Source organism: Paramisgurnus dabryanus, chromosome 19 (assembly GCF_030506205.2).
Source record: "Paramisgurnus dabryanus chromosome 19, PD_genome_1.1, whole genome shotgun sequence".
In the NCBI taxonomy this organism is placed as follows: Eukaryota; Metazoa; Chordata; class Actinopteri; order Cypriniformes; family Cobitidae; genus Paramisgurnus; species Paramisgurnus dabryanus.
Window position 1 is genome coordinate 1,729,040 of NC_133355.1, and position 16,470 is coordinate 1,745,509.

Here is a 16,470-nt window from a genome sequence, read left to right on the forward strand (position 1 = left end):
CATCAAATCACCGCGAGAGCGACATGAACGCGCAGCATAAAAGAACAGTAGTCGAATCGTTCTCGCGATACTTTGATGTCACAAAGTTTAATACCCTACATAGCTGTTTGATTCTAGTGTGGCCACTCTGAGGTAAAGCGACTGCAAGTGTAATAACTGTTCAATGAGTCCCGCGATAACACATGAAAATATTGTTGTGTGATGAAATGAGTATAAGTAGGCAAACTGATTTCTAAAAATGTTATATTTATTATCATCTGAATTAGCAAAATTGTGGTCACTGCCTAGCTTAGCAACAGACCATCAACTTTCAGACTTTATATTTTTTATATATATTTTTTAGGATAATAATTTTTTTATTGATTGAACAACACAAATATTATTACATAAATGAGTATATACAAAAAATAAATAATATATACATATATAGAATAATACAAGAATATACATAACCAACAATTAAAATAAATAAAACAATACATAAAATACAAAGAAAAATGAATATATAAATAAAATATAATAATGAAAAAAAAAATCAACTTTCAGAATTAAAAATATCTTTGGATGCAACAGTGACGCAGCGAGGACGCACGTGATTGGCTAAAACCGAGTGCGCTAATGTCTACAGTTCCTGATTTTTCTCACCAAGAATTAAATAAATTATATCACTTAAATTGAACATTAATTTACATTTTCTTACAGGTTGTATTAAAAGTCTATGGTTGTTTTTACAAAAAACTTCTATATTTAATGTATGAATATTTTTATACATTACCCTTCATTATTGCTGTTGAGTTTTTGTTTTGGTACACTTGGTACACTTTTTAGCGCAGTCCTGAGGTGACCTCACATACAAATTTTCTGATGTAACGTTAACTAATAATCAATCCCTCGAATAGTTCTTCACCAATACAGAAAAGCGAATGATGACTTTTTGACTGGTCACGTGTGTGTTCAGTTAAGTGCTGTTTGGCGCCACCTCGTGGTATATATAAAATATTAGCATCCTTGGTAAATATGAGCAAAGAATGCTGTAAAAATTAATCTACAATGTTTATCCTTTTAGGTTTTAATTTAAAAAAATCAAAAAAATCCAGTGTTTCATTGATAAAAAGTATTTGAAAGTGTGGGCGGGGAATCACACAATAAAAATGTTTTTCTCAAAGAGACATTGGCCACAATTACTGCCCCCCCTTCTTTGAATCCTCTTTGCTACCTCCATTTGCAAGGATAACAGCTCTGAGTCTTTTATTATAATATCTGATGAGGTTGAAGAATGAATTTCTCCAGATGCTTCATATGTTGTATGACCCATTTTTTGTTGATTTTGTTGTTTGTTTTGAACCAATTTCTTAATAGAAGATTTAACCATTGCCAAATTATAAGATTTCTTGCAGAGCAAGTCTTATTATCCCTGATGTAGCAACCTATAATGTAATAAATGCACATAATCTAATAAGTATTACAGAATAACATCCCATATGAACAATTATATCATCAATATAACAACTAAACCAATACAAATATATTTTTACTGGTTTGTGTGCATGCTTTGGACCCGTGGCATACCATATTATTAAAAACAAATGATATATTTGCGGACAAAGGTCTCAGCTAATGACAAAAGGTTTTTATGAAAATGCATTCTTCTAAATATAATGTGCTACTTTCCAATGACTACACTTCTTGATAGCATTCACACACAGATTCATTGAAAAGACTCTGAATAGGGCAGTGAGTTTGAGTTAATTTTATTAGTGTTATACTGAGATAAGCTGCTCAAAATGAAGTTTCAGAAGCGTAATGCAAACACTCTAAACCATCATAGAGTCCATTTCAGTCTATTAAAACGACCATGACATTCAAATCGACTTTCTTTGTTAAAGACAAATAAGAAAATATAATGGACAGTACAGTTAGGCACACGGCTGACACGTATACATCAATATGCACAATTCATTTTCATAGGTTCGTATGTAGGGGGATTTCAAAATCAAAACATTCATATCAACCACTTAGTGAGGATAAAATCTGCTCCATTACTGAGGAAATGAGCAAGAAAGACTTTTTGTGTCCATCAACCGTTACAGATTTGAGTAATTACAAGAGTAAAGCTACCAATTAAGTTAAAAATAACTGAATGAACAGTTCAAGTGCTATTATTAAATATCAGCTCACGTCTGCGCTGGCATTAGTTTGATCTGAAACACACCGAGATCTCAGTGCTAACTATTATTTTGTACAAACAATTACAAACAAACAAAACGATAGTTTGTGTGCAAAAAAAAAGAAGCTCCCCAATTCTGACGTATTTGTCATGGTAATAATGTTAAAATGCCACATATCCCATCATCCTAAAATTATCTTTAGCAAAATAAAGTATTTCTTCAAGGTAAAATATAAGTATGGTACTAAAATATAAGACATGATCTAAAAAGTGTGACTGGAGGGAGTGTTGTTGATCTGTGAAGCCAAAAGCAACACATAGCAGAGTCCTCGATGTCTTTGCACGTTTTCCTAAAAGCTAAACTTATTGTATTTTAGACAAAATGTTAAAAAACAAACATCCCCGACATACAGATAAAAGCCAGACTTATAAAACAAGTCCTTCACATGAGCCACTTACAGAAAGGAATGTTAGGTGGTTTAGGAGCAGAGTAGTTTCATCGGGTCTTTTGAAACTTTATACTCGAATATACTCGAAAACTACGATTAAATAACATGCATTTAAGAAAATATTGCACAAAAACGGGTTACGTACATATTCTCAGGTTGAAAGTCAGTTGGGGTGCACGCGCGTGTGTGTGTGCATCGAAGGGAAAGCTACGTCTAACACACCTGTTAAGGCTGAATCTATATCTCACACTGAAACAGTCTTAGGTATCAGACACTTGCAGTTTAGTGCTACACTTGCTTTTCTAAAAGAAGTAAAAAGTACACCTCCATTGGATTCGAGTTTTAAAAACAGGACACGCACAAACTCACGAGACAGGTACATTCTTTAAATCACATCTCCGTATGCAATGAATGCCACGCAGGGACCCGAATGTCCGAGACAGCCATGCAAATATTCACTTTTGTGCTGGGTGTCTTTGCCTCCTAATGTTTGGTGGGGTTTTAATAATTAAGTTAGTATCATGTATGTATGTATGTATGAGCATAAGGCTGCCACATAATGAGATGCGTGACCCGCGTGATCCCACCTACAACGTGTCACTGATTGGTTGGCAGGATACCTTATATGCGTCAATATCATAATACGTTTCCGTCGACTCTTCACATGACCTCTGATTCTCAGATGGGCTTGCGAGGAGCGTTTTAAGGTGCATAGATCGGTTCGGTATTTGCGATGAGGTGTGTTTGACCAAATACAATATAAACCAAAAATAAAGTAAACTTTGTATCTACACAGTGTCAAAAAAAAGCCAAACAAAAACAACAAACGCTACTTTTCGGTCTTTCGTAGCATTACAGGAGTGCCTGCGTTTGAGTTTGTGATGATAAATTGAATCCTCTATGCTACGGTTGCGTGGATACAGTGATTTTAATCCAAAACCGACAGGAGGCACTACTAAGGGGGGCATGTAAGTGTCAACAGTGAAACCCCAAATGCACCGGAGTCGCACACGCCCTCCCCTCCTCCTGATGACACGTCGCCACAGCGGTGGGCGGGGCCGGACTCCTGCCCCCTGCAGCAGTGAGGTGAAAAGAAATGTCCGTCTGTCACCTCTTCTGCAAGTTGCGAATTTTCTTTGAGTATTTGAGTACGCGCGGCGAGCGGGAGTGCAGCTTCACGAACAGCTCGGAAAACTTGTGCTGCGGAAACAGAGTCTGCAGGAAGCCCTCCAGAAAGACGTAGACCAGCCGGCGGTTCAGCGGCTGGTGCTGGAACATGTCGAAGACGCGCAGGATGCCTTTCCGACTGGTGTCCGCCCCGATGATGTGCTTCAACTCGTCTGACGGGATGAAAGAGAGATTGGATTTTAAAATCAAGCTGTGTGGTATCAAACTAATCCACTAATGTTTTATAGGTTTGTCTACCTGGCATGATACCCAACAGTGTCGTCTTGGCCGCGACTCTCGTTCTCATGCGGGTGTTTTTTTCTCTGCGGGGCGGAGTCTCCGCCAGAATCCCGTTCGGCCAATAGGAGTCTCTGTAGGGTTACAGAACAGTCAGAACCAGGACCAGACACGACCCACAACAGACAGAAAGTATGAAACAATCACCTGAATCTCTTCACATAATCAGACACCTGCTCCGGTGAGGTCATGTTGTCCACGTGATCCACAATTTTCCTAAAAAAAATCAAAACAAACCGGAATTACAACTAGGGCCGCAACAACTGATTGATAAAGTCTTTAAAAATCAAAATTTCGTTATGGATTAGTTGGGTGATTCTCACGAAACCATTGAAACACCACGGCGATAATGATTTTAGCTATAAAATGTGTAATATAGTAATATTAAAAAGCATCAGAATTAACACAATACTGTGTTCTACCTTGCACAATGTGTGATTTCAACATAAGAATTTATAATTTGTCAATTTTATCTCATTTTCTGCTGAAATTCTCATTACCGCAATGTGTCCGGCTGTGTTTGAACATGCGTTATGTTGTAATTTAATCAAATAAACATAAAAATATTTAAAAAAAAAATAAATGGATGTTTTGCTAGACTACTTAAGATGACAGAAAAAATATTTCCTGAATATTCATGTATAATAATAATGAAGAAAAATTAGGAAATTGATGTGTCCATGCTTGATGTTCTCATCCTCCGCAACACTTTTTGAGAACAGTTTAAGCACACATACAGAATTTTAATAAAGTTTGATTTTGAGTGACCAAGCACATGGACCAGTTACTTCAAGATGGCTACCAGGTAAGATAATTTTTTTAAAGTTAATTTGAAATATTGTCTTGTCAGAATGCTTACACGACATTTTGATTATCATTACCGCAACAGATGCTTATTAACTGTTAATTTAATTAATAGAAGCATAATACTTTTATTTTAAATGCATGTTCAGAATCTCCAAATTATGTTCTTTCAGGTTTGTCATGTCATTTTGAAAATATGTCAGTGTTGATGTTTTCTGACTGTTGGGGTAATGAGATTTTTTAGGACAAATTTTTTAAATTATGTTACAAAAAGTGTTAAATGATAAGTAAAAGTGTTTAAATTAATGTTCCCATTTACTCCAGACTTTGTTTTTCAATGTCTGGTGGGAAAAAAAGTAAATTAAAGCAATTTTTACATTTTCATGCTTGACATTTTTAAAACCAAGTTTTCGTGAGAATCACCCAGTTGTTCTTTGACGTCACGTGCTCCTGGCCAAATTACGACAAAAATGGCCTCAACAAAGATGTTTTACTATTTAAAAGCTGCACTAACTTTTTTTTATTTAAGACTCAAAATTGGACGGCTACCCGGACAGGGATTAGATTAGTCCAAAACTAAAATAAAATTAAGAGCTGTCCAAACTGAAAACAACTTGCCCTGACAGGTCTTAAAATACATCAGTACCCTTTAAAGAAATATTTTTATTAAGGCATGTTTGTTAAAACTAGTTATATTTCCGAATTAAATTAAGGCCTAGTCCTGGTTCAAACTAATCCCTGTCCGGAAAACCACCCCTTTATTGGTAAATAATTAATCATTTAAAATAAAATAATAAAATAAATAATTTATTAGTACTCTTCTACATGGGAATAATCTAATTTAGTGCCTTATTTAGCTATAACAAGTGAAAAATCTAATTGAGTAATATTTATGTTTTAATCCGATTAGTCGATTAATCAAACAAATAATTGACCGATTAATCGATTGTGAAAACGCCCTGATTACGACAATCACAGTTAAACACCTAATGGCGTGAGATGACCTCTGTACCTGTTTATTGTGTCTCCATACGTGGCTCTGATGAGCTGCTGTAAGAGGTTTTTGATGTTTCTCCTCAGCCACTGATTTCTCTCTTTAAGGTCAAACACCTCGTCCATGAGCAACAACATCACCCTCAGAGGAATATTATCATCCACCTGAACATCCAAACATAACATTAAACCAAACACTAAAAGCATTTCATTGTGCAGTACATCACAGTGTTTACTTACATTATCATCCAGCTGGGCAGAGATGCGGCAGTGTTCAGGAACAATGTCAGATTTGGGGATTAAAGGAGGCACCTGTGAAGCACATCAAGTTAATGATGCAAAATTAATCATAAAAATGACAAACAATCTCTCTGACTTCTTTCAGCACACCTACCTCTCAAAAACACAAAAGTGACTTAATAAATAAACTCTGGCAACATAAGAAACTTCCTGATCGGTTCTTTTAAGCTGGACAAACTCTGGACGAAGCTCTGGACGTGCTCTACCTTAAATATGGTTTGTTTAATGTCCTGGCCAAATTTCTCGGACCTGCGTCCCACGTCAGCCGAGACTTTGGACACTCCCTCGGCAAGGCTGTCCGGCAGGGACTTCACTGCATTGGACACGTTCCGCATGGAGCTCCTGAGAGGATTCACGAATGTGTCCATCTGTCCGAGTTCAGAGAACAAAAGAGTCTGTCTGTCTGTCTGTTGAGACTCATGAAGACTAGTTTAATATAGGAGGTGTGTGTGTGTATGTGGCCGCTAAAGGTTTAGGACTGCACAGCCCTCTGGGTAAGAACTGGACAGAGATGTGGGATAAAAGAATGAGAGTTGGGATGGGCAAAAGAAAATGTATATATTGATTTTGGTCTAAATTGAGGTTTTCATAAAAAGAAGTGCATTAAAGGGCGATTTATAGTCGTGCGTAGGTCCTACGGCGTAGCTACGGCGTAGGCTATCCGTTGCCTGTGCGTAGCTCTGCGTAGCCTGACGCGCACCTCACAAAATTTCTAACAGCGCGTCGGCTCTAAGCGGACCGCAAGCTCTGTGATTGGTCCACCAGAACCCCTCCCGTCAGGTAAAAAAAACGCGTCATAGGTATTTCCGTTTGAGACGGTGAAAACAAAGATGAGCCAAGTTGAGGAGTGATTTAACTCAAACTGCAACATAAGTCGCTGTTTATTTACTTCCATCATTGCTGGTCTTCTCAAATTATACACAACAAGTTGCTATTTCTTCTTCGTTTGTGGGTTAACTTGCTTAGCTTCTTCTTCTGTGGCGACTTCTGCTGCTACTGTGGTTACACGCGTGATTACTGCCAACCAGCGGTTTCCTGTGTGTTTGCACGTTGACGCGGACGGCGACGCACAAGTATAAATGAAAACCGACGCGGAACCTACGCCGTCGCTGCTACGCCGTAGGACCTACACACGACTATAAATCGCCCTTTAAGCCGACCTCAGTGCTCTAAATAGTCATTAAACATCTAAAAAATGATCTTTATTTGTATATTTCTAAAAGTTGTACCGTCCTAAATGTCTAATCTAATACAAAGTTGCGTTTACATCCTCTTGCGCGTCTGACATTTTGGTTTCCATTTTAAAACATGCAGGATTTCGAAAATAAAGTGCAGGACTTGCTTGATGTGTAAAATAGCTATTAAAAGAGATAAAGTTTGCACCCGATTGATGTTATAAGAGTTATTAAGAGTGAAAGGACTCGAAAACGATTTTCCTTGTGTTGATTAACAGATCCGAAGCATGAACAGAAACGCAAGCGGTGATTTTGCTTTTGAACATCAACTTGATTTTTCTGAAAATTAACTTAGGTGACTATCAACTTCAAACTGGTCATTTGTGGTCAAATTCCAACAAATAATACATCGTTTTGAAGGTTTATTAATACTTAATACTTTTAATGTCAAAATATACATAACAAATGCTTGTAAATTTGCTCATTCCGATTCATCCGCACAGCTACGATACAAATACAAATTGAATACAAACGTTTTTGAAGTGGATGATTTGACCGAAGAGATTTAATATTAACAAGATGCGTCACTGGTATTGATATGAACGTGGAACATCGCAAAGGTTAGTATGGCCGCTCAAGTCCCGCCTTTCAGTAAAAAGCGCCAATCGTCAGCTCTGGGGGAGGGACTTAGCGCATGCGCATTTGCCTTGCTTTCAGCGTGGCAAAAAGTGCCGCGACTTCCTTAAAAAGAAATGACAAGAGTAGACTTTTACGAAGGGCGACGTCACTAAAAATTAAATATAATATAGCTTCGATTTTTTTTGTCACAACAAATAACATTTCCATAGCTTTATTTGTGTTAAGTTATTGTTTTGGTGAGTAAACGTATATAATTAAGTGACATGTGGATGTAGATAACACTACAGTTTCTTTACTGCTGTTTTACTGCATTTTACTTTAATTCTTTAAGAGTTTTTAAAAAATTGCCAGCCAACGTCAGCATTTTTTTATGATTTTCTGTTGCTGGAGCAACCTGGGGCCTCATGTATAAAACTGTGCGTAGGATCCTTACTAAAAGTCTACGTACGCACAAAAGCCAAAAATGGCATACACCAAAAATTATGAAGACTTCTAAAACAAAGCAATGTTCCCATTATAAATCACAGATCACCGGCAAGTGTGCATACATGAATCATCCTAATATCCCACCCTGCAAGCCCAATCTCCCATCAAGTTTGTTTTTTATAAATCACAACCTTTGCGTGTTAACTTGCGTACGCACGTTTCCAGCCCCATTTTGTGCGTACGCACGCTTTATACATAAGGAGCGGTTGTATAAGTTGCGTAAGAGGGCCATCTGGTGGATAATAGCGGTATTGCAGATTGCCGGATAAACTCTTCATTGGCAGGGAACTCGTCAATGGGGGGGAGAGTTAAACATCTACTTTTTAACAACTGCTGTTTGGTTAAAATGATGAACAAATCCACACTTAAACTTTCAGATCAGACGAAAATATTAATTTAATAACATTAAAACACTAAAAGATACATAAACTATATCACCTAACCTTATTGGCCATTAAAGTACACCATGAGACAGATTCTGTGAAGCACATGAACAGTGTATCGTATCAAGTGTATATGTTGTCCCTTACCTTGCGGGCAAAGTCTCCTTTGCCCTTGCTGTAGGCTTTGTTTTCCAGGAAGTCATAGACGTATGGCATGAGGATGGGACAGGCTTTTATGATCTCTGGATTCAGCAGAAGCTATAAAACAAAAGCAAACTCTCAGTACATCTGGACCTTCACAACACACAAAACTTACAAACGAAACGAAACCCGCTCACCTGAAGATAAGCGTTCAGGTCTTTCTTTCTTTTCTCTAAAAACTCTCTTTCCATGTTGTTGAAGGTCTTCTTGCCCGGCAGCTTGAGAATCGGTGCGAGGGACTCGAACTAAAGACGGCACACGAAAGTTAGCAAACACAGCATCTTTATCGTCCAAATGTATACAAATCTGCGATTCTCTCACCTGCTCCGTGATGCGCATGTGAAAGTCGTGGAAATCGCTGTAGCGCCGGTACGTTTTCCAGGTGTCCTCATTGCCGTCCAAGCTCTTGCGTACGACGGTGATGGTGTACAGCGCGTACGTCTTCCCGTGATCGTTACACACGCCTGCCATAGGGAGGTGGTGGAGAAAAGCGTCAGCTACAGAGCACCGTCAAGAGACAGAGAGAAGCCGTGGAAATGATGGCGCAGGGTGGAACAGACAGGAGCGAGAGCAGAAAGAGGACGAGAGGAGACACGGCGACAGACGGACATGGGAAGAAGAGATGGACGTATGAAAATAAAGAAATAAAGGTGATAGAACGGAAAATGAAACAAATGTGCGTGTGACTTTTAAAATAAACAAAGAGGAGCAAAACACATCCCTCTAATACATGAAAGTTAGTGAATACACTGCAAAAAATGACTCTTACTTAGTATTTTTGTCTTGTTTTCAGTTAAAATATCTAAACTTTCTAAAATCAAGTTGTATTTTCTTGATAAGAAAAATGACCCAAGAAAATAAGTCTAGATTTTAGACAAAAAAAATTTCAATTTAAGTGAATTTGTGCTTAAAACGAGCAAAAATATCTGCCAATGGGGTGAGAAAATTTAGCTTGAATTAAGTGTTTAAGAAAAAAGAAAACTTATTTTTATTTCTCACCCCATTGGCAGATATTTTTTGCTTGTTGTAAGTTTAAATTCACTTAAATTGTATATTTTTTGACTTATTTTCTTGGGTCATTTTGCTCATCAAGAAAAAATGAATAATTAATTTAAGAATTTTTAGATATTTCTACTGAAAACAAGACAAAATACTAAGTAAGAAAGTCATTTGTGCAGTGTAAACTGCAAAAAATAATTTTCAAGAAAAAAATTTCTTAGTATTTTTTTTTTTCAGTAAAAATATCTAAAAATTCTTAAATTAAGATGCTTTTTCTTGATGAGCAAAACGACCCAAGAAAATAAGTCTAGTTTTAGACCAAAAATTTCAAATTTAAGTACTTTTGTGCATAAAACAAGCAAAAAAATCTGCCTATGGGCTAAGCAAAAAATATTTTTTCTTATACCCTAAATTCAAGAAAAATTCAAGAAAAATTAGCTTACCCCATTGGCATAAAATTTTATATTTTTGGTCTAAAAACTAGACTTATTTTTTTGGGTCGTTTTGCTCATCAAAAAAACCAATTTTAATTTACAAAAAGTCTAGATTTTAGACAAAAACTATTAAATTTAATTGATTTTGTGCATAAAACAAGCAAAAAAAATCTGCCAATTTTTTCTTGAACAAGCTGATTTCTTTGCTGGTTTTATGCACAAAATCACTTAAATTTAATAATTTTTGGTCTAAAATCTAGACATATGTTCTTGGGTCTTTTTGCTCATCAAGAAAAAGCATCCTAATTTACAAATTTTTAGATATTTTTACTGAAAACAAGATTTTTTTTCTTGAAAATAAGTTTTTGCAGTGTTGAAGTGTAGGGATTAAGGTAGGGTAAGGGATTAAGGTAAGACATCACGTACCCGTGTCGGAGATAAAAGCGTGAAGATGAACAAATTCGTCCACACTTCCACTGCAGAGATCATCTAATGACTGTAAAACAGACACATGCGTCACAAAAAATCCAGATCAACACAACCAAAGCACGTGTAGATATAAAAAGCATCAACCGACTCACTAAATTAATGCTTCCTGTCGGAGAGCCGTTGAACGACTCTGAAAGGACGGAGAAAAACAAAATAAAGCAAATGCTAAAACAAACTAATCGTTTATGATAGACCTGGTGACCTTTTACCTCCATCCCCGTCATCAGAACCTCTAAAGCTGGGTTCCTTCAGCATGTCCAGCTCGGCCAGCATACGCACATACAGCGGATGTTGCTTAAAAGATGGGTAATATCTTTCATCCTTTAACATCATATCATACACCTGAGAAACAGACAGAGATCATTTAGTTAGATGCGTGTTTGCAGGATGGAGGGAGCCTAGCTAGAGACCACCCAAAAGATTCGTAGCGCAGCATCGCGTCTTCACCTTTCTCTGGATCTCATCGAATATCTCCGGTGTGGGATCCTCTTTGTTGAGTTTTTGAGCCAATCTGGATAAAGGAGCTTCATCCACCTCCACCCTGGGAGAGGCCTGATTGAAGAAAGAGCGCCTGTCAATCATCACCACTTTGCCACACCCACCTTCAATGAACAATCTCTGGTGCACACAATTCTTGGACAGGAACAAAATGTGATCAATGTGAATCAACATGATGGACCAATAGAAAAGCTCTTACCTTTTCTGACAGGTATTGGTCATAGACACCCAGTGCAGCGGCTCTCAACAATCCTTTAGTGGTCTGGCTGCTTTGCCTCTTTCCGTCTTTCTGACTGCTGTGTAAGACCTCTAACTGTTGCTGGGCCGTGACCCGATAACCCTCCACCGTCAGCCAGAAAAACAGAACCGCCTGACCGCCCATATGCTGCATGTAATCTAGAGATGAAGAGAGAGAGGGATGAGTAAAAGCCATCAAGAGCTGATGTCGTATTTAAGAGGAGTCCTGACTCACCCATGAAGAACTGAAGTGCGATGTTATGCACCAAAATGTGCTCCAGTGGTATCACACACAACTTTCCAAAGTTAGCCGCAAGTTTTAAAGCATCAACTTCCTGTTTGGTAAAAACAATGATGTTTTATTTTGGGTGATGTGTTTTACGATTTACAGATTGAACTCATAATATAATAGATTAATTAGGGCTGTGACGATTGAGCGTGCAAATGCGCGTTTTCTCAATGAATGAATTTTATGAATTATAGTGAAATGCCGCCACATCCAAAAGCCAGAGGGCGCTCTCGTGCAGGAACTCCATTTGTGCCACAGAAGAAGCATCATTACAAACACTATTCCAGGAAATGTCTATAAGCGTATTTTTATATTGCTCTTCTTTAGATTGTATCAGGTATTTTCATGATAATAAGAAATATTTCAATAATTGTGTTTGACGAGTGTTGCTTTTTCAAATGCATGTTATAAACAACTTAAAGTGATTTTACCGTATTTTCCGGACTATAAGTCGCCCCGGAGTATAAGTTGCATCAGTCAAAAATGCGTTTTGAAGAAACTACACTGGACTATACGTTGCGTTTATTTAGAAAATGATTTCACAAAATCCAGACATTTAATCTGGAAAGGCCAGTTATTCAACTAAACAATAGCACAGAACAGCAGGCTGAATAGGTGTCTGTACATGTTAACGTAACATTAACAATTATTTACACAATAAACAATAGCATACAGACCATACCTGGGAGGCTGAATAGGCTAAATTAACACAACAAGCCAAATCAAGTTCAGCGAGCTCCCGAAGTCATTCCACATCATTGAATCCATTGAATTACATAAATACAGGAGCAGCACAGTCTCGCGGCTGTAGACTGTAATGGTTTCTCTTGGTTCTTATGAAATAATTTGGATGTATAAGTCGCACCTGAACTTAGGTTCCAGGACCCGCCAAACTATAAAAAAAAGGGTGACATAGTCCAGAAAATACGGTAGATTGATAAGGACTTCCTACTAATCAAAAAGCCGTAGTACACGCACGAAATACACAAATCGAAACCTTGTGATTCAGAATTGATTTCAGACAGATATTTTTAATTTGAAACACAATGCATCGTCACACCCCTGGTATTATTAGTAATACCAATAGTTAATCAATTTTAATTTTAATAGCGTTGAAAAGGATATCTCTAATTTGTTTACCTTCCCTGACTGTAGCCGTTGTATCCGCGTTTCACAGATTTTTTTCACAAAAAGCAAACTATTGATTTGATTCTTTCTAATGTTGATATCTGTGGGGAGAGAGAGAAAAAAGAGAGAGACACGTCTATTATGATGAAAGCATAGTTCACCCAACAATTAAAATTGTAATAATTCACTAATTTAAGTTGGTAGCAACCTATATAAATGTATTTACTCTGCTGAAAACAAAGGAAGATATTTTAGCAATGCTTGTAAGTAGTGATCGGTATCGGTATCGGCCAGAAGTTGTCTGTTTAAATCGGTATCGGCCCAAAAAATCCTATCGGTGCATCCCTACTTGTAAGCAAACGGACTTGACTTCCATTGTATTTTTATTTCCTACTATGGAAGCCAATGGTACACCTGCACTGCAAAAATTACTTTCTTAGTTAATATTTTTGTCTTGTTTTTTCTTGATGGGCAAAATGACCTAAGAAAATAAGTCTACTTTTTAGATCAAAAATATCAAATTTAAGTGAATTTGTGGATAAAACAAGCAAAAAAAAAATCTAGATTTTTTTTCTTGAATTAGGAGTTTAAGAAAAAGGTTCTTAATGGGAGAATTTTAAGATTTTTTTACTGAAAATTGTTTTTTTCTTGAAAATTGTTTTTTGCAATGCAAAATTTGGTGCAGCGTGTTTATTTCCCAACTAAAATTTTCACTGCAAAAATAACATTCTTACTTAGTATTTTTGTCTTATTTTCAGAAGAAATCTCCAAAAATTCTTAAATTAAGATGCATTTTTTAAATGACCTAGGAAAATGAGTCAATTTTAAGTAAACTTTAAGTAAATTAGTGCTTAAAACAAGCAAAACTATTTAATAATAATCTGCCAATGGAATAAGAAACATTTTCTTGAAATACATTTTTACAAAACAAAGGGCACGTATGTATTTTATGTCAGTGCCAGTTGTTTTCAGTTTGGACATTTGGACTTATATTTAGAAAGTTTATATACGTATTTTCTTAGGTAATTTTGCTCATGAAGAAAATGCCTCTTGATTTAAGAATATGTGTACCATCTCCACCAGTGTCTAGAGATCGCAGGTACTGTAGTTCCTCAATGACTTTGTCTTTGACGGCCTCCAGCTCTGCAGGTTTATCTGTCAGCTTTAAAATGTTCAAGAAGGCCTCATAGTTACAGCTGGAGTCATGGAGCTGCTCAAACACACACACAAAATCAGGATTTTATAGACAGTATCATCGAATTCTTGTTTTTTCAAACAGTTTTGTTGAATTATTTCAATACACAGTAACATTCACAACTCCAAGTTCCTGCACCCACAATATATATTTATTAGACACAACAAGCCTCTTAAAGGGAATCTATCTCACCATCCAGATGACAAACTGATTGATGTAATCTGGGTCACTCAGCTGGTTTATTAGGGGAAGCAAAACTCCTCTGGCCAGAACCTCCTGAAAGACATAAAAGAGTCGATTGACTCATCTACATCCACTATACAAGATCTAAAGCAGCAGAACCTGTCAGGACCAAATAAACCTCTCTTGGCTGCATTCGACTTTATGCGGCTCTTCAAAAACCAACAAGTGGATGACATTTAGTCGACATCAAGTCGATTATTGTGGCGCCGCATGAAGTCAAACACACCTAAGCACAACTATTATATGGTTTCTTTCTATGGCAGCAAAATCAGAAACCGATGATAACTCGAATATGCACTGCAAAAAATGACTTTATTACTTAGTTTTTGTGTCTTGCTTTCAGTACAAATATCTAAACATGTCTTGATGAGCAAAATTACGCAAGAAAAAACATAAAATCTAAGTGAATTTTTGCTTAAAACACTTCTTCCACCCTGAAGCTATTTTGGGGATTTTCGCCTGGATTTGGCCTACCCAATTTCAAAAGCTTCCCATACCCACATGCAGAGGTTTACATACAAAAGTTTGGTATCATTTTACAGGAAACCCTTTGAAATTACATAAAACACTGTTGAAAGTGCTAAACATGGTTGTATGTGATGTCAGGCCTCTAATAAACACAAAAATAAATAGGCGCTTTTTATGTTTTTTTTCTAAAGTTTTTATTTGAAAGTATATAACTCTGGTCCTGGGTATCTCAGGTCCCTGCAGACAGTTTTGTTTGATTCCAGCAATTGTCGGCTTACAGAGGAAAAAGGAATTTTTTCTCTATCATAATATATGCAAAAGTTATTTTACTCCAACTGATGGGAGGAATAATACGCTTATGGTGTACAATTTCTGCCAAAAAACATTTGAAGTGCTACCATAACCACATACAGTGGAATAAATGCAATTTCTTTATATCATTTTAAAGAAAACCCTTTGAAGTTACATAAAAAGCTGCTGTTTGTGACAAATATTGTTATTTATGTTGTTTTTCATATGATGAAACACCAAATTTTATTTTTTATGTTGTAAACACTGTCTTTGATAGTGTATAACTCTGGTTCTGGGTGCTCTAGCAGACTGCAGACAGTTCTGGTTGTTAGCAGCAGCAAACAGTAAACACCCAAAAAAAGAATGAACTCTTTATCATGTCGCATTCAAAAGATATTCTTATTTTACTGAAGGGTGCGGAAATACATTTTTCATAAAAATATTAATTTTTTGTTTTGCACATATAATAAAAAGCTAGGGATTAATTATGCAAACAACCAAAGAAAATGCTGTGAATGGACTCATTGTTTAGAGTAGGACCTAAAATAAAAGATGGTGTATCATTTGTGGCTATATGTGCTATCTGAGGCAGTTCACACTCAAGTTTCACATATGTTTACAAAAGACCATTTTTTACCTTATTATTCATTCGGTGATTGTTGGATATGTGTTGATAATAGATCAAGAATAACACTGTAGCCTTATTCCTGAGAGTGAGAGCTTTCATTTGATATAAGACTTGCCCATGTTTGTCATTTTTGAAAAATATGAAATATGTGAATATTATATGATATCAAAAAATATTGGGGGGGTGATAGTGTAAATTAAGTGTAAATAACTTTCTTACAGTAAAAGATATGTCAAAGTGATGCATATCTGCAGAAAGTAGAGACTCTAAGCTTTCAAACAGTATCTCATATGTGGTACTGGGGTCCATGACGGAGCATCAAAGATTAAAAGAATCTTTTATATTAAGTCAAAATACGAAATTTTGGACCCGGGACAGGGTCCTCAGGGTTGAAGAGGTTAAAACAAGCAAAAAAAAATCTGCCAACACTGCAAAAAATTATTTTCAAGAAAAAAAATTCTTAGTATTTTTGTCTTGTTTTCAGTAAAAATATCTAAAAAAGTCTTAAAT

The 16,470-nt window shown here is 36.5% G+C and overlaps 1 protein-coding gene across 4 annotated transcripts in view; it reads right to left on the reverse strand.

The window, feature by feature from the left end:
- Positions 1-1,734: 1,734 nt before the first annotated feature.
- The window catches only part of snx13 (sorting nexin 13), a 34,910-nt gene continuing 20,174 nt past the window's right edge, over positions 1,735-16,470 (reverse strand). For 2 of the 4 annotated variants that reach the window (XM_065284741.2, XM_065284751.1), the window contains exons 9-26: positions 14,523-14,606; positions 14,207-14,345; positions 13,148-13,236; positions 11,954-12,053; positions 11,681-11,877; positions 11,431-11,535; positions 11,193-11,325; positions 11,076-11,113; positions 10,921-10,990; positions 9,383-9,558; positions 9,199-9,306; positions 9,008-9,118; positions 6,384-6,545; positions 6,118-6,189; positions 5,897-6,042; positions 4,228-4,296; positions 4,042-4,154; positions 1,735-3,956 (exon numbers count right to left, since the gene is read on the reverse strand). In XM_065284741.2, the coding sequence (XP_065140813.1) occupies positions 3,724-3,956; positions 4,042-4,154; positions 4,228-4,296; positions 5,897-6,042; positions 6,118-6,189; positions 6,384-6,545; positions 9,008-9,118; positions 9,199-9,306; positions 9,383-9,558; positions 10,921-10,990; positions 11,076-11,113; positions 11,193-11,325; positions 11,431-11,535; positions 11,681-11,877; positions 11,954-12,053; positions 13,148-13,236; positions 14,207-14,345; positions 14,523-14,606 (2,145 nt within the window). In that variant the 3' untranslated portion in view covers positions 1,735-3,723. The remainder of the gene's footprint in view (positions 3,957-4,041; positions 4,155-4,227; positions 4,297-5,896; positions 6,043-6,117; positions 6,190-6,383; positions 6,546-9,007; positions 9,119-9,198; positions 9,307-9,382; positions 9,559-10,920; positions 10,991-11,075; positions 11,114-11,192; positions 11,326-11,430; positions 11,536-11,680; positions 11,878-11,953; positions 12,054-13,147; positions 13,237-14,206; positions 14,346-14,522; positions 14,607-16,470) is intronic. The other 2 variants (XM_065284748.2, XM_065284757.2) reach the window with 2 other exon arrangements.